The 22,621-nt window shown below is 34.2% G+C and overlaps 5 protein-coding genes across 13 annotated transcripts; 4 read left to right on the top strand and 1 right to left on the bottom strand.

Moving 5' to 3' along the window:
* LOC112455312 (mediator of RNA polymerase II transcription subunit 15-like) lies at nt 1-8,952 on the top strand. Its single transcript, XM_025017135.1, has 11 exons — nt 1-63; nt 1,061-1,112; nt 1,545-1,739; nt 5,712-5,971; nt 6,080-6,238; nt 6,346-6,464; nt 6,603-6,694; nt 6,807-6,968; nt 7,265-7,550; nt 7,645-7,747; nt 8,063-8,952. Exons 1-11 carry the CDS (start codon nt 1-3, stop codon nt 8,393-8,395), a joined length of 1,824 nt encoding a protein of 607 aa, XP_024872903.1. The 3' UTR covers nt 8,396-8,952.
* On the top strand, nt 3,997-5,526 carry LOC112455315. The gene has a single exon (XM_025017145.1). It carries the CDS (start codon nt 4,475-4,477, stop codon nt 5,321-5,323), a length of 849 nt encoding a protein of 282 aa, XP_024872913.1. The 5' UTR covers nt 3,997-4,474; the 3' UTR covers nt 5,324-5,526.
* A 568-nt stretch (nt 8,953-9,520) lies between the features above and the next one.
* Nucleotides 9,521-12,948, bottom strand: LOC112455313 (alpha-methylacyl-CoA racemase). Of its 3 annotated transcripts, none has more exons than XM_025017139.1 (6): nt 12,877-12,948; nt 11,766-11,927; nt 11,361-11,496; nt 11,101-11,244; nt 10,599-10,842; nt 9,521-10,463 (listed from the first exon to the last, which is right to left on the bottom strand). In XM_025017139.1, exons 2-6 carry the CDS (start codon nt 11,880-11,882, stop codon nt 9,959-9,961), a joined length of 1,146 nt encoding a protein of 381 aa, XP_024872907.1. In that variant the 5' UTR covers nt 11,883-11,927; nt 12,877-12,948; the 3' UTR covers nt 9,521-9,958. The 3 variants fall into 3 exon arrangements, with proteins under 3 accessions (XP_024872907.1, XP_024872904.1, XP_024872905.1); XM_025017136.1 differs by lacking the exon at nt 12,877-12,948 and adding an exon at nt 12,023-12,326 and having other exon boundaries at nt 11,766-11,926; XM_025017137.1 differs by lacking the exon at nt 12,877-12,948 and adding an exon at nt 12,023-12,326 and having other exon boundaries at nt 11,766-11,906.
* A 65-nt stretch (nt 12,949-13,013) lies between these two features.
* Nucleotides 13,014-15,757, top strand: LOC112455314 (protein phosphatase 1 regulatory subunit 7). 5 transcript variants are annotated; one of them, XM_025017143.1, is made up of 7 exons: nt 13,025-13,116; nt 13,252-13,419; nt 13,651-13,737; nt 13,820-13,920; nt 14,028-14,224; nt 14,300-14,771; nt 14,859-15,757. In XM_025017143.1, the coding sequence occupies exons 3-7, from the start codon at nt 13,725-13,727 to the stop codon at nt 15,057-15,059; spliced, it is 984 nt and encodes a 327-aa protein (XP_024872911.1). In that variant the 5' UTR covers nt 13,025-13,116; nt 13,252-13,419; nt 13,651-13,724; the 3' UTR covers nt 15,060-15,757. The 5 variants fall into 5 exon arrangements, with proteins under 5 accessions (XP_024872912.1, XP_024872911.1, XP_024872910.1 ...); XM_025017142.1 differs by having other exon boundaries at nt 13,252-13,484; XM_025017141.1 differs by having other exon boundaries at nt 13,252-13,484; nt 13,554-13,737.
* Nucleotides 15,758-16,856: 1,099 nt separating this feature from the next.
* On the top strand, nt 16,857-21,635 carry LOC112455322 (serine/threonine-protein phosphatase 2A catalytic subunit alpha isoform). 3 transcript variants are annotated; one of them, XM_025017165.1, is made up of 6 exons: nt 16,857-17,178; nt 18,690-18,899; nt 19,088-19,351; nt 19,440-19,612; nt 19,775-19,882; nt 20,172-21,635. In XM_025017165.1, the coding sequence occupies exons 1-6, from the start codon at nt 17,077-17,079 to the stop codon at nt 20,242-20,244; spliced, it is 930 nt and encodes a 309-aa protein (XP_024872933.1). In that variant the 5' UTR covers nt 16,857-17,076; the 3' UTR covers nt 20,245-21,635. The 3 variants fall into 3 exon arrangements, with proteins under 3 accessions (XP_024872933.1, XP_024872936.1, XP_024872934.1); XM_025017168.1 differs by lacking the exon at nt 16,857-17,178 and adding an exon at nt 17,489-17,802; XM_025017166.1 differs by lacking the exon at nt 16,857-17,178 and adding an exon at nt 17,851-18,558.
* Nucleotides 21,636-22,621: the final 986 nt, after the last annotated feature.

Below are 22,621 nucleotides of genomic sequence, written 5' to 3'. Positions count from 1 at the left end.
ATGCCCACAACAAAAAATAGCATGGAAATGGAGAATCACGTCTTCCAAAAAGCTAAGACTAAGGTATGTCTAGAATTATCTAAAATGCTAAAAATATATTTCGTTCTTTGCAGTTGCATTGTGTTATACTTTCTGGATTTAAGAGTGAAATATGTACATTGTTTTATACTTATTGAACTTAAAATAAAATATATAATTAGATGTTGGATTGAGGAAAGATGAATAATGACTACCTATATTTGTACAGAAGCTTATAATCCAGTTTAATAACTATATACACTATTTAATCCAAAAATTTTTTTTTTTTTATTATAACAATCATTAAAATAAGATTTTGATACTCTGAACATTTTTTTTGACATCTCTAACGACTCTAAACATATGTTTTAACATAGAGTGTTTCTGAATATAATATTATACATATATATCAAAAATTGACTCAAATGTTATATATATATATATATATGGTATATATACTGGAAAGTGTAATTTTGTAAATATCAAAAAAGGCTCATATTTAAATAATTATTATGATTAAAAGAAGAAACATTTTTGATCAAATAATATATGATAGCTATTAAACTGGATTATAAATTGCTGTGTAAACATAGTTAATAAAAAAAATTAGTTAGAAAAAACAAAATCTATTGAGTGGCACTGAAATATTATTACATATATTTGTATTTATTTTATTTAAATTTAAATTATTGAGTCATATATCTTTATAGTAGTAATTAATAGCTAATATTAATATCTAATTATATATTGCAAGTCATATTTTTTAAATTAATTTAAAGCGATATCTTGTAATATTCTTACAATGATAGATTGTTATGGTGTTAAATCTCTGAGAAGTTTATCTGTGAATTATCACCTAGATTATATTATCATATTAATTACATTGCTTTAATAACCACTGTATACTATCAAATCCAAAATTTGTCTTCTTTTGATTATAACAATCATTTAAATAGGAATCTATTTTGATACTCTAAACATATTTTTATATGTGAATGCAAACCTTTCAGTATTACTAATCTATTTTTTTTTCTTCTTGCAGGAAGAATACTTGGGTTTTGTTGCCAGATTAATTCTTCATGTCAGAGAAATGAGTAATGTTTGATATATATGTCTTATATATTATATTAATTTCTTATTACATTATAATATGAGATTTATAAAAATAATGACAAACTCTTATTACGTTAACATTGCATATCAAATTAAATATAGTTTATAAATCTTGTCAACGAGACACTGTAATTTATTCTGTTAAATACAAATTAAAAATCGTGAAATAATTGGAAGTGTATTTGTTTGCTGCTTTAAAAAAACAAGAAATTATGTGTTCTAGTCGCTTAATGATTCATTAAATTATTAATCTTATTATTAATCATACTCTATTTTTTAAAGATATTTTACCTTATATTTATTTGCAAAATTTTGAAGTTCCCCTGTCCAGTATCCTTTTTTTCAAAAAAGTCAGTTTTATTTTTATATTAGATCTCGTATGTTATTTCAGTGACATTCTATTCTTTTCGTAGATTCCAAAAAGGGTGCGGCTGGTAATGCACCAGGTACTGCTGGTACTAATAATCAAGGCATGCCTGATCCAATTGGTGCTCTTCAGACGTTGGCACGCCAGGGCACGGGAAATAATCAAATGATGGGCATGGGAGGTCCAGGTCCTAATCATCAGGGTATAATCCCGCAACCACCTGCGAATACTGCAACTAATCGTAAGTAATCAATATAGCGATTTCATGTAGGTTGAACCTTACAAAGAATAACTAATGCTTGAGCTGCATCTGTTATAACAAATAAATATTATTTTTAACAAATGTATGTGTACTTCAATGTATCGGTTATTTTACTTTTTCTTTCTGCTGTTAGCCTATCCTATATATCCCGTATTTTCTATACTGTGTATCTCGCTCCTATTCTAAGATGTATATGTTAGGTGTTAATGTAATTAAATTGATTATCAATTTAATTACATGAATGTGCTATTCTAGCTTTAGTTTGAAATTATGTTTCAAGACTGTAAGTAACGGTGGTTTGCGAAGAAAGGCGAAGGAAATTAATTCATACAAATAATATTATTAGGCTACTAAGATCCAGTCCCGACTGTAAATAGGCGTTTTAATTGATAGCTCTTATTGTTCCAACTTTTAAATTCTTGAAATATGGATATTTGAAGCAGTCTATCATTCATCGCATATTATTTTTCTCACAATCTTCAACTCGCTAATCAACCTTATGTGCCGAGATCATGGAATAAGAGTCGAGATTAAACTCGAAAATCCACCGACCACGAATCTACTGCTCTTATGTAGAGCCACATGTTATTCGATATTGTTCCAACTCATGTGTGTTTATTATATACTTACTATCATTTCTCTTGCGTATTGAATTTTCAACGTTCACTTTTCGTTCAATTTGCTAAACATTTTTCTCTGTTTTTACATACTAATAGATTACTTCTCATATTAACATAATGTCAAAATATGTTTTGCAACAAGTTTATTTGTGCTATGGAGTTATTTTATGCTAAATTTAATTTTTGGATGGAATCGGATGGTCTCTTACCCAGTTCCTTGGTTGAATAATTACAAATTACTAAAGGTATGCAAAAGTTTACATTGCTTGCGTTTAAATGCTATTGTACGCTTAGAGTTTTCTAATTAACTTTTACTCGGATTGTTTGAAGAAAAATTAAGTTTATTTAAAAAACAATATAAAATAATAGTCTGTACGCGATATTTGTTCGTATGCCGATACACTCATCAACGATCGAAAGGACCTTCTTAACGCTCGCGAAACCGTCCTTTTCTTTAATTCGCTTCTTCCTTCTTTTTCCTTCCTTAGGCCTAAGGCAATTTTCCCTACTCTTGCGCCCGATCTCTGCCTATACTTCCACACGACTCTTAGAGCCGATATCACAGTTTCCGATTAACGTGATCCTCCGATTAAACTCACTCTGCATCTCTTTCTAACTGTCCTCCTAGAAAGAGACGAAGAGTGAGTTTAATCGGAGGATCACGTTAATCGGAGACTGTGATTAGTCGTGATTCTTTTGCTCAGCCTTTCAGTATCTTTTTCGTAAGTCATGCTTCTCCTAATTGTTAGAAGTCATTACCAAAAGTATGGCTTACAGCGCTAATCATCCTTTGTTTGATTTGCTCCGCGTTACATCGATTATGGATTTCCTACCTTATCCACCATTTATGAAGTTTCAGAAAGATTCGATTTAATTAAGATTAGAATAAGAATAGAAGAATCCAATAAAAGTAAAACGTGCAAGAAGACTAAATATTAATCAGAATACTATATTTCGACGTTCACATGAAACGAGGAAGATTGAAACGAAAAGCAAACTGGATTTTGCATGAGTTATCCGACAATGTCATTACCGATTAAATCACCATTTGTCTTCCATTGAATCGGCACAGATATCCTTTTTGTATAGACTTGTCACCGGAGATGATAAATGGATTTACTACAGCAATCCTAAACATAAAAAGTCATGGGTAAATTTCGGCGAGTTTTTCCACTTCTAAGATCTAAAAAATATATCTATGATTACAAGGTTTGTCTATGTATCTGAGTGAGAGACACTTCATACAACAAAGATCCGATACACATTTTCGCAATTCTGAAGAAATACAAGAATGAATCAGTAACTTTATTTGTTTCAAGAACCGGGACTGCGGCGGCAAAAGGTGGTAGATAATGCTGGAAAATATTTTATATTAAAAATGTTTTTGTTTATAAGAATATTGAGAATATTAAGAATATACAAATATATAAAATTGCTCGAAAAAACAATGGAAATTTTTGTATACCCCACAACTTTTTAAGTATTGTATTTTGAACGTATATTTATCGTATTGAAATAAATTCTTTTTATTAATCACATTTAAAATGAATAAACATGTTGTACACTTAATAAATGTAAAATTAAATGAAAAAGTAATAAGAAATATATACATAAGCAGGCTTTTCTGTAATACTTCAACGATGACTTTGAATTGAAAAGAAATAAGTCTATTTAACTAGTGTAGTAGAATAAGACGTAACTCTTTAAGGGCCAGTTTCACAAGTGTCGGTTAACTTTTAATCTTAGATTAACTCACTCTTCGTCTTTTTCTAAGGGGGACGTTAGAAGGAGACGAAGAGTAAGTTAATCTAAGATTAAAAATTAACCGACACTTGTGTAAGCCGACGAAGTAAATATTATGATCACCTTGGACAGGTTACACAAACTGACATATACTCTAACGATACCATTGGTAACGCAAGCGTTAGCCAGGACGGAATAGAAAGCATTTATTGTGTTATCGTGCTTGAAAAAGAAGCACATTACAATATACAACTTTAAACAGTTAATAAATTTATTCAATCGAAATGTATCATATATGAAATACGGAGTGTACCGAAAAATCAGTCTAGCAGTTTTCTGACAAACGTAGAAATGTATCATTCATCATTTTCGCCACCGGATTGCCAAATTGAACATTATAGTGAGTCTGAATATATGCAACGGAGAAATAAGGAAGAGTTATCACATAAAGATTGGATGAAACAACGAAAAGATTTAGAAAAGAAAATTCAAGAGAAACTGGAGGAAAACATAAAAGTGCAATCAAGTGATAATCGTGTGAAGTTCATATACAAATGTAAAGGACACGAAGTGCTTGATGTGACGATATTTCGATTCAAGATAATACTCGTATATTACAGTTTATTGCGTAAATGGTACATTAGTCCGGGCTACTCTTTCGTACCAGAAGTGATTGATCTCAGAGACAAACTTAAATCTGGCACGAATGATCCTTTCTCCGAAAAAGTATTAAATATAATTCACGGCGTGAAATATACGATAAATGCTTTCATGAAACGTCTAACCGACGTGTATCAATTCGTGCACGATGCGCAAGAGAGAAACAAGGATGTGCAATTTGCCATGAATGCAATTGTTACAAAAATGAAACTGACATTTACGGAAAACGCGTGGCCGAATGATCTGCAAAAATCAAGTGCTGGAGATACGATTGTTGTAGAGTTAAAGTTAAATAAAAATATTCAAGTTTGCAATGTCGGTTACGAATATATACAGCAGAAGCCTCAAATTCGAACAGAAACTGCGAAAAATATAAATAAGTTGGAGTCAATGTTGCAAAATTTTTTTCATTTTCCTTTGGAAGAAGCATTCGAAAGGTTTATTATAAGGGAAGAAGAATCCACAAGTTCACAAGAAGAAGAAAGCGAAAACAGATTAGAAGATTTATCAGAAGATTCAGTTAAATACCTTTATACCTAAGATTCCTTTTTCCAGTTTACGTTTCTAAATGTTCTGTTTTCGTATTAATAATTAGTAAAAAAATAAAAAATGAACAACTGAAATCATTAATAAATCGATATGCAATAAATTAATGATTACAAATTATATCCATTTGTACTATCTACATTCTTTTTGCTTTATGATATATTCGCTTATATTTTTTTCTAGTATTTAATTTACAATACTTTTCGGCTTATTATATATTTGCTTATACAAATATTTTTTTTTTTTTTATAATGTGTTTGTAAATTTATATAATGTTATGTTTTCAAATTTCTGTTGCAATATACAAATACATGAATAGTTCGGTTTATGAAAAATATACACCTAAGTGATAACTAGTTCAAACTTCTGTATGTTTTTTTAGTTTTGCAAAGTTTAAATCAACGGCCCGGACAACCAATGAATATGCCTGGTATGCAGAACAAAATGCCAGGTATGGGTATGATGCCGTCACAAACTGGCGGTCCAATGAATCACATGGGCCCGATCCAAACTATGCAAAACAATCCTATGTTGACTCAGATGAATCAGATGGGACAAGGAAATATTCCTCCACAAATGAATCAAATGGTGCCTGGGCAAATGGGTCAATTAAGCGCTGGACAGATGCAACAAAATATGCAGGTACGCTTTATTTACTTGCTCTACTAAGTAAGTTATATAAGAAGGATAAAATAAGGAAAGGAATGGGACAGTTTTATGAGATGTTTTATGTGTTTACTTTTATCACAGTCCCAGATGCAGAATCAATTACCAACTCAAATGAATAATCAAATTACGGGACCAATAGGCAATATACAGACTAATATGCCGCAACAGATGAATCAAATTGGTCCTGGCCAATTAGGTCCTGGTCAAATGCAGCAGCAATTAAATCATATTCAAAGAAAGGTATAACATACTTATCTTTTTATTTATTCTCTTAGTACCATTTTTATTAAAAATTTCTTTATTTATTGATAATATCCTGTTAATATAATTGCCATTTTTGTTTTTAGCCAGGTGAAATGATGAATACTGGATTTCCTGGCCCACGTAACGTTACGCCTAATCAATTCTTGAGGCAGAGCCCGTCTCCTTCAGCTCCGAGCCCAGCTGGTTTGGGAGCTCCGTCGAGGTAATATTAACAGACTTTTTAAACATAATTTTGTTAGAATTGTGTGACAGAAGTATAAAAGCATATTTCTGTCATTATTCCTGACATGACATCATTATTCATGGCATAATAACAAAACGAAAAATTACATTTCCACAGTAATCAAATGGTTGCCTCGCCCGCTCTAGTGCCATCACCAAGTCCTCAACATGCCATCATGACAGGACCATCTCGTTCTGTGAATTCCGTAGGTAAGATCAGATAATCGAGAATTAACAAACATAGAAAATAAATATAGGTAAAAAGGAAGGAGAAAAGAATGGAATTATTAAATAACACATATTAAATGATACGTTGAACTAGGTATGGCACCGTCTCCAAGCAGTTCACTAAATACTCCCGGGGGTGTAGGAGCCACACCAAGTCCTCAGCAAGAAGATCAGGCTTACAGAGACAAAGTCAGACAGCTGAGCAAATACATAGAGCCATTACGAAGAATGATTGCCAAGATGAGCAGCGAAGGAAGTAAGGAGATATAATTAGTACAAACAACAATGTCAAGGTGCAACAATATCAAGAAATCAAAATTTAAAACATTAAAGATCTGTTTTATTTAAAAATAAGAAGTTTATTCTATAAAAATAATATACTAAAAATTATACTTGAAAATTTACATAAATAATATAAATTATTTTCATATAGATGGAAATATCAACAAAAAAAGAAAATTACATGTTTTTAATATTATATATGCCTTTCCAATATTAAGCTATTCAAATGAGCAATATTATTATTTATATTGATCGTTTTTTCTATCGTAGATGTCGATAAACTCAGTAAGATGAAGAAGCTCTTAGAAATTCTATCGAATCCCAGTAAACGTATGCCACTGGATACATTGCTAAAATGCGAAGTTGTCTTGGAAAAGTTAGACTTCAAGAGAGGGGACGGTAGTGTGGGACCGCCAGTAACGACATTGAAGGAGCACCAAATTTTCAGTCCACTGTTAGAAGCTGTGAGCACACACCTCCAAAGCCCGGTAATCAATCACACGTTACAACGTACTTTTGGACCATGTTTGGATGCCTTATTTGGACCAGAAATAAAGTAAGGACGCATACATACATAAAAAAAGATTATCATTTTATTTATTAAGTTTACGATCAAATTGGAATACATTCTATTATTTGTATAAAAATAGAAATTTGCCGCCACCCTTGAAGAAGCAAAAAGTAGAAGAATCACCTAGCGAAATACCTGACGTATTACAAGGAGAAATAGCTAGACTCGACCAACGGTTTAAAGTATGTAACATCATCTCTTAAGCTCATTTTATAATAATGATAATTTACACTTTGTTTTAAATCACGTATTATATTTTATCAAAAATTTATGTTTATTATTTGCTTGGAACTTAGGATCTGGCGTACTTTCTGCCTATAAAAGTATAAATTGTATAAATATATAATTCGCGAATTTTCTTAACATTTTGTCAACATTTTTTTATGTAAGATGATATATCAAGTTGTACACGCAAATCTTGTCTCTAGCTTATAATAATTAAAAAGGTTCGTATTGCATAATTGTTATTAATATATAATGCAATTTTCTCATTTTAGGTCAGTCTAGACCCAGCACAGCAAAGTGGATCGAAATGTATACAATTGATATGTTGGCTTGATGACCGTCATCTTCCATGCGTTCCACCGATCTCGGTTACAGTTCCCGCAGATTATCCTTCAACGCCGCCTCGCTGCGTCATGGCACCGCACGAATACGAGGCAACGACATTCCTGTGTGCTGTACAAAAAGCCCTGAACGTCCGTATCGCAAAACTGCCGCGCCGTTTCTCTCTTTCCCAACTATTAGACACGTGGGAGATGAGTGTTCGACAAGCCAGCGCACCAAAGGAAACGTCTATTACTGCTAGTACAGTCCTGATGGGTTTATAGTACAAATCGCACGAATATCTGATAATATCTATACAACTAGGCTATTGTAAGCAAATATCCATAAACTCTACGAAAATCTATAACTATTGCAATGAAATAAGCATAAACTCTTCGAAAAACATTGTATTTTTCTTTTATTAATATCAGCAATTAACTATAGATCTAATTCTGATAGTTGTTTCAAAAAAGTATTTTCGTATCCATTAAGTGTTCCGGAAAAATTTTTTTTTACAATTAATTAAAATTTAACAAACTAAACGGCGAGATATTTAAATCGCTATGATTTTCTTGGGTGTATAGAGTAAATCTATGAAATTTTTTTTTTACATAGGTACATATATTCTTTCTAAGTTCATATGACTGTGCTACTTAATTATATAAAGCAAAGTGGAAGTTTTTTTTTCAAATATCTATTTATATATACATATGTGTAAATATAAATGTATAGTGCAAATATATGTCATAGTGAAATTATGTAATTCACTGATTTTACACAGGTAAATTTCTATAAAATTGCAGACTATATTAGTAAATACGTAAAAAATCGTCTTTTTATACAATTATCTGTAATTTTATAAAAATTAATTACTGTAAAAAAAATTATATATGTATATATATATGTAGGTTTTTTATTCAAAACAACTTGTGCTTGAAATGTCACACTCCTGATTCATTTTTTTGAGATGACTTTTCTTTTTCCAAAATATATATACAATTATATATTGTATTATTTAACATATATATGTATATGTATATTTCCATTAGATATAATGAAGATATTATTTCCAGTATTATCTACATATAATAATTATACCATATGTATAATACAAATGCTCTATATGATAAGATTATGTATTACGTAAAGATAATATCAAAACCAGGTTTAAAAAATAAAAATTTTATAACTAATATTTATTTTGAGAATTTAGCAATGCAAAGTAAAACATGTCTTTCTTCATGAAATAATCTGATTTTTTATTTCTCTGTCTGTAGTTTTTACAATAAATTAATATCATTTGTTCAAAGCTGAACTGATTTCTTTTTTCATTTTTTATATATCAGATCAGATCAGATAACCATCAGTATAGAAGGTAAGGAATAAAAAAGTTTAGTATAACTTTGGTATAATATTTGTAAAATTTTAAAGATATAATTTTTTATGATTCTTTTTGACATAAATTTTCTCTCTTGCTTTAATCGATTGTTCACTAAAGACACGATTTTTACGAGGAAAACGTTTTCGGTCAATTTACTTGAATTTGTGATACATTGTGGTTCTTGTGTCTCAAATTTAAGCAACATTCTATGATTAGTTGCTGAATTATAATCATTTAAAAGTCTCCTTCACAAGAACTGTTCGTACGTTTGTCTACAGGAGCTTGCACTTGTGTTTGCCCGTATATTATGAGAATCGTGCAGCGGTATCCTTTATATATGTTTATAAATGTAGATGTATATAAAAATATATAAAAGCGAAAAAATAACATGTATAAATTGTCTAGAAACAAAAATTTAAGTAATTCTTGACAAGGTATACAACATTCTGACTCAAATCTGACGGGTTTAAAGTTTAGAAGTATGCTGCGTTTGGTAAACAATCCCGTTTGACAATAAATCGTCAATTTCACTAGACTGAAATTTTAATTCAGTTAAGATTTGTACGGTGTCGTCACCGGGTTGTGGGTTTCTGCGAGCTCCTACAGAAATGCCGGGTGTGCGAGATAAGCGAGGAGCGGGATTTGGAATTACATCGTCCCCCACAGTCGTAAACGTCTGCCTCTGCTTATTGTGAATATGTGATGTGACGTTTTTCAAATCTAGCATCGGTGTCACGCATGCATCAGTGCCGTCAAATATAGCGCGCCATTCCGCTTGAGTCTTCGTCTTGAAAATTTCCGTGATTCTGCGACGATTTTCTTCGAAATTTTCATACTGCGGTACCTCGTCGCTTGAGAGACCAAGCTTCTCTAAGAAAATTTCGTAGAACTGTGGTTCGAGCGCTCCAACACACATATAAAGCTTATCCTTCGTCTCGTATGTATCATACCAGTGCGATCCTGTGTCCAAACTGTAGGAAAAGTAATTATAAATAAATCTTTACAAACTATGTATATATATATAAATATATATGTGTGTGTGTGTGTGTGTGTGTGTGTGTAAAACAAAAATTTAAAGTACTTATGTATTCCAAGGAGGTACTTACAAATTTTTGCCACGCGCATTTCCCCATATACCCATTTTCTGGGATCTGAATAACCAGGACCCTAAGTATGCCGTTCCCTCTACCATTGATAGATCTATCACCTGTCCGACATTGCTGTTAGTTCGTTCATACAACGCCAAGATTATCCCAAGAGCGCACATTAAACTACCGCCACCGAAATCAGCAGCCAGATTGACGGGTGGTGTAGGTTTTTCATTAAATCGACCAAATAAAGATAGTAATCCTATATTAACAATTTGTATTGCTAAATAAGTCTTGCAAAATAATTAAGACTTATTGGTGAAGAAATTATGTCATGATAAAAGGCAAACTAAGAAATAAAATAAATTTACGTAAAATAATTTAAGGAAAATTATTTGATGTAAATACAAATATGAATGAATGTAAGTGTAGGTATAGTTCTTTTTCTTCATATTCGTTGAATAACTATAATGTGGATCGTTATATATTACAACGTATGTTTATATATATATATATATACCAGATAAACCCAAATAGTTGATATCATGACCAGCCATATCTGCGTAAGAGCCACTTTGCCCATATCCAGTCAATCTAGCATATATCAATTTCTTATTTGTTGCCATAAGTTCCTTTGGTCCAATCTTCAACTTTTCCATAACTCCTATTGTATAAATATATATTTGTGTAAATTAAAAAATTTTATTCTTAGTTATTATTAAAAATGTAATACTAGATATCTTTCTCGCTATCTTAAAAGTCATTTTAAAGACTACGCACCTCTTCTGTACGTATCAATAACAACATCGCTTTGGTTACTTAATTTTTTAAAAATATTAATACCCTTTTCGGATTTCAAATTTAATGCTATCGATCTCTTCCCATGGCCTATACAATCTAATGCTTGAGCTCCAATCTGTAATGTAATAAAAAATAATTAAGGTATAAATTTCTATAAAATAAAACTCAATTTTTAAAATTATACTTTTAGACTATATATTATGTATGGTACTATGTGTGGTACATAGACAATATTATCATGTACACAATTATTACATACATATATTTCTTAATATTTAATATTAATAATATGATAATGTTTATTTTTCTGCTAATATAAGTTGCAAATTTATCATACATATAAATTTTAATGAAGCATTCTAACAGAATCTACCTGTTAATTACCTTATCCACTCTGATAACGGATGCTCCAAAATCAGCTAAAATCATTCCACATACAGGTCCTGGAGCTAGCCCAGCTAACTCTAAGACCTTGATTCCTTTTAGAGCCATTGCCTCCATCGATGAATTAATAAAACTTCACAACTTTTAAGAAAGTTAGTTAACTTGAAATTCATATAAAATACCTTTATTGTTAAGAAAACCCTAGCTCTTTCTAACAAAACATTTAATTATATATTATTAATTTGCCTTATCACAACCTTATTCCTCATTAACCATCAGCAGACATGTTGATTACACAGTACTATACACTCTATACAGCATGACAATGCATTTATAACTGGACCATGACTGGACCTATTCTTAACATTTCCATATATTTGGAACTTATTCTTGACATTTCGGCGCAACCACACGTGGTTTTAGCATGGACATGCATGGACATAACCAGACATAAAGGCCGCGGTCCATTTGACGCTACAAATGCTTCGGAACGTTCTTCTTCTCCTTCTTTCTTCATTGAAAGAAAGGAGAAAAAGAATGCTTTGGAGCATTTGTAGCGCAAGTGGACCGCAGCCAAAGTAAAGGCACGTGCGCGTATCCGTGCGCATGTATCTTATACATATAACCTCACTCTATCAACTACCGCCGTCGATAACACATTCGACGCGTACGTGTAAAAAAAATAAAAATAAAAATAAAACTGAACTCAAGCCAAAGGCACTCGAAAGGTCTTCAATGGCAAGATTAAAAAGAAATTTGAACAACGCGCTACAATATTTCTTATCTCGCGAACAAGCGTAGAATTGAGGAAAGAGTTAATTTTGACAAGAGAATTGCGAGTTCGAGTATTTTTTTATAAAAAATGCTTTTAATTTTCGTTATCTTGCACGCCTTTGTGACTGTTTTTTTTATATCATCTAATATCTCGTTATATTACTCTTCCTGTCTTTTTGCTAAAAACTGATATATTGTTTTTAACATTTTAAGTTCTTTCCTAAATATCAGTTTTTTTATATGACGAGTTAAGAATAGGAAGATATCCTTATCCTAGGTCTATGATTATATGCTATCACGTATTTATTTTAGAATCATCGTGAAGTTGCACACATACGTTAATTCTTCGATACTGTCGCACAGGGCTGCGTTCGAAAACTTCACTCGGGTGCACACCAACGGTACGTCGCGTCGTTCTGTCCTTGTTCAACTTTTAATGAATAACAAAGATAGAACGACGCGGTGTGCATCCGAGTAAAGTTTTCGAACGCAGCCCAGACATGAGACAACGCGATGCTGCAGCCGTGATTTCCGTGGATCCGCGGAGAGAGACGTCTCGCGCAAAAAATAACTTAAAGTGAGCTATGAGCGCAGCGAATCACGCGCGCGATTAATATTAATACAGATTAGTTTTTTCTACATAGAACGTTCCATATAAATGTAGAACGTGCGTGCGTTATGTAAGTTAATAATTATGTTATTATACAACTAGGGCAAAGGTCGCGAGCCGCGGGTCTTCAAAAGCGAGTCCTGCGGGCGCGGAACGCCAGATGGCACCCGCATTTGGCGCCCTTTTCAATGTCGAAGGGCACGAGAGAGCACCGCGAGCACCCCGCGTCACGGCACTTGGCAATCTTGGATGACATCATGTTTCACATGGGTGTTTGATTGATTTGTTATTTATATTATTAGCCTACGGAGCCTATGAGGTCTTTCCCTTCCCCCGTACGTAGCTCGTTTAGACCCCTCGTTTCACGGTTGTCGTGCGGCGTTTATTACAATTTTTCTCCTCAGCGTTGCGATCTCGCGATCGCGCCCTGTCGAAAATACCGGCTGGTCGCGCGAAAGGTAGTGGATTCACTGTACTGGTGAATCACCGTTGACGTTTCAGATCGAGTTTAAACTAGCAACAGCTGAGCGGCCTGTCGGATCTCTGCGCTTCGCTTTTCGTCGCCAATTCTCACAATGGCTAATCACGGTACGGTATTTAAGGAGTAGAGTTTTTAATTTGGCATCCGCGCAATTGTGTACTTAGGTTATGTTTAATCCAATTATTCTAGACGAGGACAAGAGCGAGGGCTCCGTCGAGATAGGAGGTGAAAACGAGGGGGAGGAGTCCGAGGAACCTGACAAGATACTGATTATAGATCCCGATAGCGAAGTGCGTTTTCTGATTTACTCCTGTTAAACGGAGTTTAATTTTTCAAATTGTCACGTATCGCTGTGTATACACTGCCGACAAAGTTACTGTTACGCCGATTATTTTAGGAATTAGACTTCAATCACTCGAAGCTCACCAAACTGGAAAATTTGGAGCCGCTGACGCAAATACGAAGATTATGCTTCACGTGGAACCTGATTAAGAAGATAGAAAATCTCGATACGCTTACTAGTTTGGTAGAACTGGAGTTAAGAGATAATCAAATTATGACTATAGAAAATCTAGACGCTCTCGTGAATCTAAAGTACGTTCTTGACTTTAATTTTTGTTCGTTCGCTCATGTAACGAGCGACGCATCCTAATAATGTATGGGTTTTAGATTCTTGGACCTGTCATTCAATCGTATTAAGAAGATAGAGGGGTTGGACAGTTTACTGAATCTACAAAGATTATTTATATCGTCGAATAAAATTTTGAAAATCGAAAACATCTCGCATCTGGCGAATCTTACGACGCTGGAATTAGGCGACAACAAGATACGCGAAATTGAGAATCTGGAGGGTCTCGAGAAGCTGAACTATTTGTATCTCGGTAAAAATAAAATTACCAAAATCGAAAACCTGGAGAGCCTGAAAGATCTCACGCTGTTAAGTCTACAAAGTAATCGGATCACGAAGATTGAGAATATTGAAGAATTAAAGAAACTGAATGAATTGTATTTATCTGAAAATGGTATTATGTGCATAGAAGGCATAGGGAATTGTCCAGAGCTAACGACGTTGGATTTAGCTAACAACAAAATTAAAAAGATTCAAAATATGGATCATCTTGAAAATCTCGAAGAATTCTGGGTAAGAGGAATTAATCTGCTAAACAAATGCTTCTATATCACGTGATTGTATATTATTTTTATAATTTATATTATTTAACATTTACAGATGAACAATAATGAAATTGAAGACTGGAGCACGTTGGAGAGTTTAAAGGCTAACAAAAAGCTGCAAACCGTGTATCTGGAGAATAATCCCATTGCGAAGGATCCAAATTACAGAAGAAAAATCATGCTGTTGCTGCCGTGGCTCGAACAGCTGGATGCGACTCTTTGTAAGAGGAAAACTGGCCAACAATGGAAAGAATAACAATAAGTAAAATAAAAATAGGTAGTACGACTAAAGAAATTAGCGTAAATTGTTTATGGAGGATCTAATCCGGACATTGCACTGTTGTTACTTTCTTTCGTTGTACCCGATACGATCGTTGTGTAGAGGCTTGGCCACATAAGATTAATAATAGTGTACCGAAGACACACTTGATACTAGGATATCATGAAACTACTACTCGATGTTGAAGTCCGTTTAGTAATTACTTTTTTTTGTGCCGAAAAGGAAATACGAGAGATAGTCAATCCTTTTGTCATGATAAACAGAAACACAACTTTCTAATTTCGAACAAATCTTAATATATTCTTCTTCCTACTCTAATCGTATATACTATCGTATTATACTGCACATTTATGTAAAAATCTATATATCTGCACGTATCTTTCTCTATCAATTGTTATCTCTATCAATATTTTAAGAAGCTAATACATAGAGATTTTGAATATTCCAATTATTTCTAAGATATATTTCCATAAAAGAAACTTCTTTACAGTTATTTTTAACGATCAACGTTTTATTACAAAAATAAGATGTACATCTATATTTTATAGCAGCGCAAGGCAGCTTTTTGTAATCGCCACTTTGTTGACCCGTCCTGATAACGATTATTGTTACAATGTAATCATATACAAAGTATTCTAAGCTTACATAAATAAATCATTAAATGTCCCGATCTCGCCGAGAGTCAATCAAATTTAACGTAGAGCAACAGGCGAAAATTAATTATATCCTTGATCCTGATATTAAAATCAATTATTTCGTCATCAACGTGGAATTCAAAGCCATACAAACAGAAGAATATAATTTGCGTCAGTCTGTTCGCCCGGTATGACGCTTTCCGTGCATTTGCATTCTTTTTTCGAGCACGCACGTCACCCTTTTTTCAACGCGATTAAAACCCTGCGCACAATAGAACACATATTAGGGAACACATCAGGGATAAGAATGAATATATATTAAATGAGAATCGGAATTGGAAATAATAATTAAACGCACAATGGAAAAGAATAAAATATAAGATATAAATATAGGAATATTCCTACATTCACATGTTCTAATATTTAATATTTATTACAGGAATATTTATATATATATATATCCTAATATTTATCAATTTAGAAAAGATCAAAACTCATGGTCGAAACGTCTTGACGATTAGTCCGACCAAAACCAATGATCGAATTGTCACGACATTGCCAAATGTTGTCGATTAAAAATAGAGTTTTTCTTGTTAATCACTTATTGCGAAACAAATATATACTTTTCGGCTAATATTTAACATTTATTCTTATTCTTTATATGTATTATGTGCCCCATTGTGCGCGGGCCGCGCGGGGTATAAATTACCGAACTGATGCGGGTGACGCAGTCGCGCGGTTCGGCCCTGTCTGTCCAATCGCCTGGCCGCAGCGGCGATTGGCCGGTGTGCGACGCGGCGCGTTTACGGTGGAGTCTCTAGAAGTGAGAGTCTAGAGTCTAGAGTCTAGCATATCTTCTAGTTTGATAGAAAATAGCATACGTGTATATATATACGTACACGTTGTGCTACAGGTGTATTGATAACTGTTTAAATGTGTTCAGATATATGAGTGTACCCTTTTTCTTCCTTACACATTTTCATCACTTCATTGGTGCCGCCATTGCCGATCAAGCCAATCAAAAGTTGGATGAGATATGCCTGGCAGACCGTCACTTCTAGGGACTCTACGCGCACGGCCGCCGCGAGCGCCGCCTCGCGTGCGGATGCGCGCCGTGACGTCATCGCGCCAGCGCTCGGCGTTCGGCCATTTTGTGTGAATGAGCGCTCTCCGCTTTCACGGGGTATTTGTGTTGCGGGACTCGCGGCGGCCAGTGGCGGAGATAGGCTCGAATGATTTAGCTTCGCGTTGAGTGAGGACACACGCTCGGCGACGGATTTACACGTGCTAGTGAAGGGGTGCGACCGACCGCCCGCCCGCCCGCGTTACACTTCCGTGCGAACTGTGGAACAGGTACGATGGAGGATAAGGCGTCGCTCAAGGAACTTGACCAGTGGATAGAACAATTAAACGACTGCAAACAACTGACAGAAAGCCAAGTGAAAACCCTCTGCGATAAGGTACACGATCCGCCGCGCTCGTTGAAGCCGCGGCTCCGCCCCGTTCCCGAGGGGGGAAAACCCGCGGGGGACCCCGCGCCGCGCCGCGACGACGGCCGCGTCGCGTTAATTATTCGCTCGGTCGAGCTGTCGCGTGTCGCGTTCGAACAGGGACACCGTGTGCGCGTGTGTGTGTGTGTATATACCGTTTTTCGATTCCCCGCTGTCTCGCGCGTCGCCGTTGAGACGTGGAACCCGCCGCCGATGTGTCACGGGGGAGTCTCCGCGGGGTCCGCGCCACGAGGATCGTCGGGTCGTCGGGCGCCCCCCCTGGGAGTAACCTCGGAGATTTCCCCCTCGTCTCGCGGACGATGGCCGGACGGCGCGCGACCGAGTTCTCGCCCTCCGGTACTCGCGGTTTTTCCGGGCCACCTTTCGGGGGGGCGACCGGGATTCGCGGTTCCCAATCGATTATTCGTGCCTGCGTGCCGTTTTGAACCTGTTAACGCGATTCCGCAACAGGTGCACGCTCTTTCGTCATCGCGTCGCGATTAATTTGCACAGGGGTGCCTGCCGTTCTACGATTTGTCTAGGAGACGAATTGTCTTATCATTTGCGCGACAATGGCAACGGATGTACTCTACGGTATCGTCTGTCACACACATTGCTATCTCTCTCTTGCGATAGGAGTGTGCGACGATGAGGAAAATTATTTTGCTATGAATCACAGAGGCACTTGCAGATTGAGAGATATTCCGCCATTGTGTTTTAACTAATGTTTAAATTTAATTGTAACAAAAAAATATAAGTAATAGTCCCAAGTTGATTAAAAGCACCTGCTTAGAACTTTGGTTCATTCAGCGAACTGGAAAAAAATAACATGAAACTTCTATAGAGGACAAGTACGACACTATTTCGCATTGAGGATTTATTCAAAGGACATTCTCGTCTATTACTCCGAGGTGTTTACCTCAGTGTTTTCGGCTCTTTATTTTAGAGTGAGCTAAATGAAACAAGTATTTTTGAATGAATCTATATTTAGACGTTTGAAGATGGTATTATAGCTGCGACATTCTTCACAATAATAATGCCTCGCCGCGTTGTATGTTATGCCAATTGGCCGAAGCCTCTGATTTTCTAAACCTAAACGTATGCTATTAATTATATCTGTAATTGGCAACGGAAATTCATTTGTCGCGAGGAATTTCTCTTTTGAGTATCGAGAAAGATAATTTATGATTGCAATCAGACATTTATAATCTGAGAGAGATACCGCCAGCGTGATATCTTTCTTATCGCATTAGTTGACATACATGTTTACGTGTTGCCTTTTGTTTCGCGTCCGCGAAAATGACTTTTCTAGCAGGAAGGGATTTAAATAAGCGTTTATACGTTTCGCACGTAAGGTGTATACCTTCTCGCGCCTGTTGTAAATCAATCTACTTCTTTTTATTTTCAATGTTTTCAACATAGCTCATAGCTACATCATCTGTGTGCCAGCAACGGTATCTTATAATATCTAAAACTTTCAGGCGAAAGAAATTTTAGCTAAGGAATCAAATGTACAAGAAGTAAAATGTCCTGTAACGGTATGCGGAGATGTACATGGACAGTTCCACGATTTGATGGAGCTGTTCAGAATAGGTGGCAAATCACCTGATACGAATTACCTTTTTATGGGTGACTACGTTGATCGTGGCTATTATTCGGTTGAGACTGTCACTCTGCTCGTAGCTCTTAAGGTACAGTGTGATATTTTATTAAATTGTCATGACTTTAATAATAATCCGTTGATTAATGTACTTAAATGTATTTAATTGTATATATAGTGCTTATACATATACGTTACTTTTTCTTTGAACAGATAACAAGAAATATATATTTAGTTTACATCTCTTCCCTTCTTCCTGTCTGTTTTGTATAATTAAAGGTGAGATATCGAGAAAGAATAACCATTCTGCGAGGCAATCACGAATCGAGGCAAATCACACAGGTGTATGGATTTTATGATGAATGCTTACGTAAATATGGGAATGCCAATGTGTGGAAATTCTTTACGGACTTATTCGATTATTTACCATTAACGGCGTTGGTCGATGGCCAAATATTTTGTTTGCATGGTGGTTTATCGCCGTCGATTGACACTTTGGACCACATACGTGCTCTAGATCGCCTTCAGGAAGTGCCACATGAAGTTAGTATTTGCATGTGTAATTTTGTACAAGACTTCTTGTACTGGTGGAACTTAATTTGTCATTATAATTGTCCGTTATTTAATATAGGGTCCCATGTGCGATCTGCTTTGGTCAGATCCAGATGATAGAGGAGGATGGGGTATTTCACCACGTGGGGCAGGGTATACCTTTGGTCAAGATATTTCAGAAACGTTTAATCACTCCAATGGACTAACACTTGTATCACGAGCTCATCAGTTGGTTATGGAAGGTTACAATTGGTATGAGTATTTTGACATTTGTTTAGTTTTAAAATGTTTTTTTTTTTTGTTCAAATCACATATATATATATATATATATATATATATATATATATATATAGCTTAGTTTAGGATATTTTATCAGAAATTTATAATGTTACTTGTAATGTTCTATCTCTCCAGGTGTCATGACCGCAATGTTGTGACTATATTCTCAGCACCTAATTACTGTTATCGTTGCGGAAATCAAGCTGCAATCATGGAACTGGATGATGCTTTAAAATATTCATTGTGAGTACGACTTTAATACGTTTGTATGTTGTAACGTAACATTTATCTGCAATTTGTTTTATTGATCTATTAAATGCGTTTGTTCAATGATTGAATTGATCTATTGAATGCATATTTAATTTTTCTAAATAATTATATAATAAATTAAAAATAAATGTAATAATTATATAAATGTGCTTTTATACATGTGTCTCATCACGTTTTCTTTATCGTCAAAAGACTTTACTGATACAATCAAGCATGTTAAAAGGTATAGTTATTAATTTGTCTCTTGATTTTTCTGTTGCAGCCTACAATTCGACCCAGCACCAAGACGTGGAGAACCACATGTTACCAGGCGAACGCCAGACTACTTCCTCTAAAGAACTAGACTTCAGGGCTAAGTGTCAAGGTAGGGGAATGGAAACGCGATCCTGACTTTATAGTGACGCCAGACAACATAACTTACAATAGAACATCGCTAAATGCGTGTGAGGCTCCGATAATGCCTTCACACATACCACATATAGCCCCAAGTATTATATCATGGCTCACTTTGTGGTGTCTCATTGAGAGATAGAATAGATTACACGCACGTTCTGTGCGTGTCTTACATGATACATGTAGACACAACATTACTTGTACACTAAAAAGGAAAAAATAATACAATAATGTACACGTATCGATTAAATTCACTTGTAGCATTGAGTTTTACAACTTTTATTATATCCGCTTGTATTTTTATTATAAAAAAAAAAAACTGAATATATAATAATGCACACGTTTGCGCGCAATAGGTAGAACAAAAAATATCGGTAAAATGGTATTGTTTTGTAATCTTGAATGAAAATACTAAAACTCGTCGAGAGAAATTTATATCAACAAAACAACATCGTGTGTATTTTAAATGATCGTGCGTTTTAAACGAAGTTGATTGTCATACAAGATTCCAGAAAATATACCAAAATGATCGTAAGTTATATTTAAGAGAGTGTCACGTTATTATTAGTGTGAATGGAGCATGAAATGTTCCACTTGAAGGAAATGCAAGGTGAGTTGATGCAACAGTAAATTGGCATGCATAAATTGTGCCATATAAAGATTCAATAAATATAATTTCCAAGTAGAAAGTTATTAAAAGATTTAATATGGCATTACACATACGAATTCATCAGAATCATGATGAGCAATTCGTTTCGTTAGAATTACAGTCACAGTATTTATTATTTCTAAGCCAATGAAGTAGACATTTTTATTTAAATGGCATAGAAATTCTGAAAAGGCGAATGTAAATCTTGTTCTCGTTGATGTAGCTTTCTATTAATCCATAATATTATTTTTGCGAAATAATACGCGTTTGTACAATAAAAGAAAAATCGATGAGAATGATATCTACATCCGCACTTTAAATATTTTTATTTTTGTTTAGGCAAAATGGTTATACTTAATACTTTATTGTACATAAAATTTAGTTGCTTTATTTTTCTAACAGTTGTATTTTTATATCATAAATTTGTCTCGTAATTGTAGACTGCAATATAAAATTGAGTTACACTGGTTGATAATTAATAATTTAAAAAACTACGACACTTTTGCATCAATTCTATCTGCCTTCTAAAGTGAAACACATACTTTATATCGAGTGAATATATGCATTCATGATGGTTAAATTAAACGGAAGAAAATTGATTGCTTGTAAACCTATCGACGATCTTTTTACTAATAGATATAAAATGATGCTTCTGGTAAATAAACATGTGTAATGCAAGCCAAAGCAACCCATTGTCAAATTTTATATTCGTTAAAATAGCAATTTCTGTACCATGAGCAGCTAAAAGAGAAAAAAAAAAGCACACGAGGATGTATTTATAAGAATAAGCATTGCAACTCGAATATGATGCATAATAAAGCAATTACAATAGCGATGACAAAGGACGACAAGGCGAACATAAAATGTGTTAGATGCACATTATTAAGCAATTAACTAAGACTGTAAATCCATATACAACACAGGATACAGCGCGGAGTTAACGCGAGCCTTCTGCACAATGCAGGCTGAGCATTTTTTTCTTCTTTTTTTCCGTTTTCTATTATACAATATGCGTATATACATAATATTCTCTAGACTACAATAATAAGAATAAATTTTCCTATAGAACAAAAATGCACTTGTAGTATTATATATAATGCGACGGAATTTAAAGGTATAGCGAAGGAATAATAGGTACTGTACCAGCAGTTTATTATAGCTAATTTTATATCTGCTCTATTTATTGCCCTCTCACATGCATACCAATCTTCATACAACGGATGAAATTAACATGAAATACTGAAACACTACCAAAAATAGGTATTTCGGTGGAAACATGCATAGTACCTTAATATCTACATGAATATTATCATATTTTTATTTTATATTGGCGTGGAAAAAACAGGGAAGCTATTGTACACGGTGCCCATTTTAACAGAAACAAATATCTTAAAAAACGAGTGAATTTTACACAAAAACAGTAGTTTATATAAGGATTAATTTTGAACATCTTATGTATGCATTTATTGGAAGTTGAGTTATTTCCGAAATTTAACACCTTTTTTTAAATAACACTTCATATTTTTTTTTAATTTTAATTTATCAAGTATCATAACTTTGTATGTATAAAAAGTAATTAAGATTATTTTAAAAAGCTTTACAAACTAGTAAATATGATTTTATGATGTACGAATTTTATGATATACATCTTGTGATACATCTGATAAAAA

Source organism: Temnothorax curvispinosus, unplaced genomic scaffold (genome assembly GCF_003070985.1).
Source record: "Temnothorax curvispinosus isolate PA1 unplaced genomic scaffold, ASM307098v1 QBEX01006010.1, whole genome shotgun sequence".
Lineage (NCBI taxonomy): Eukaryota > Metazoa > Arthropoda > Insecta > Hymenoptera > Formicidae > Temnothorax > Temnothorax curvispinosus.
Note: the sequence above shows the minus strand (reverse complement) of the source record. Positions and strands in the feature narration are given on the sequence as shown.

Excerpts from the sequence above, each read along its gene's own strand:
- LOC112455322 (XM_025017165.1), top strand. The coding sequence starts at position 17,077 with ATGGAGGATAAGGCGTCGCTCAAGGAACTTGACCAGTGGATAGAACAA. Across the intron at positions 18,900-19,087 it reads CTCTGCTCGTAGCTCTTAAG|GTGAGATATCGAGAAAGAAT; the intron begins GTACAGTGTGAT and ends GTATAATTAAAG. Across the intron at positions 19,352-19,439 it reads TTCAGGAAGTGCCACATGAA|GGTCCCATGTGCGATCTGCT; the intron begins GTTAGTATTTGC and ends TATTTAATATAG.
- LOC112455315 (XM_025017145.1), top strand. The coding sequence starts at position 4,475 with ATGTATCATTCATCATTTTCGCCACCGGATTGCCAAATTGAACATTAT.
- LOC112455312 (XM_025017135.1), top strand. The coding sequence starts at position 1 with ATGCCCACAACAAAAAATAGCATGGAAATGGAGAATCACGTCTTCCAA. Across the intron at positions 64-1,060 it reads TCCAAAAAGCTAAGACTAAG|GAAGAATACTTGGGTTTTGT; the intron begins GTATGTCTAGAA and ends TTCTTCTTGCAG. Across the intron at positions 6,969-7,264 it reads CAAGATGAGCAGCGAAGGAA|ATGTCGATAAACTCAGTAAG; the intron begins GTAAGGAGATAT and ends TTTCTATCGTAG.
- LOC112455313 (XM_025017139.1), bottom strand. The coding sequence starts at position 11,882 with ATGGAGGCAATGGCTCTAAAAGGAATCAAGGTCTTAGAGTTAGCTGGG. Across the intron at positions 11,497-11,765 it reads CCGTTATCAGAGTGGATAAG|ATTGGAGCTCAAGCATTAGA; the intron begins GTAATTAACAGG and ends ATTACATTACAG. Across the intron at positions 10,464-10,598 it reads AATGCGCGTGGCAAAAATTT|TTTGGACACAGGATCGCACT; the intron begins GTAAGTACCTCC and ends CTTTTCCTACAG.
- LOC112455314 (XM_025017140.1), top strand. The coding sequence starts at position 13,798 with ATGTTTAATCCAATTATTCTAGACGAGGACAAGAGCGAGGGCTCCGTC. Across the intron at positions 13,921-14,027 it reads TTATAGATCCCGATAGCGAA|GAATTAGACTTCAATCACTC; the intron begins GTGCGTTTTCTG and ends CGATTATTTTAG. Across the intron at positions 14,772-14,858 it reads AAAATCTCGAAGAATTCTGG|ATGAACAATAATGAAATTGA; the intron begins GTAAGAGGAATT and ends TAACATTTACAG.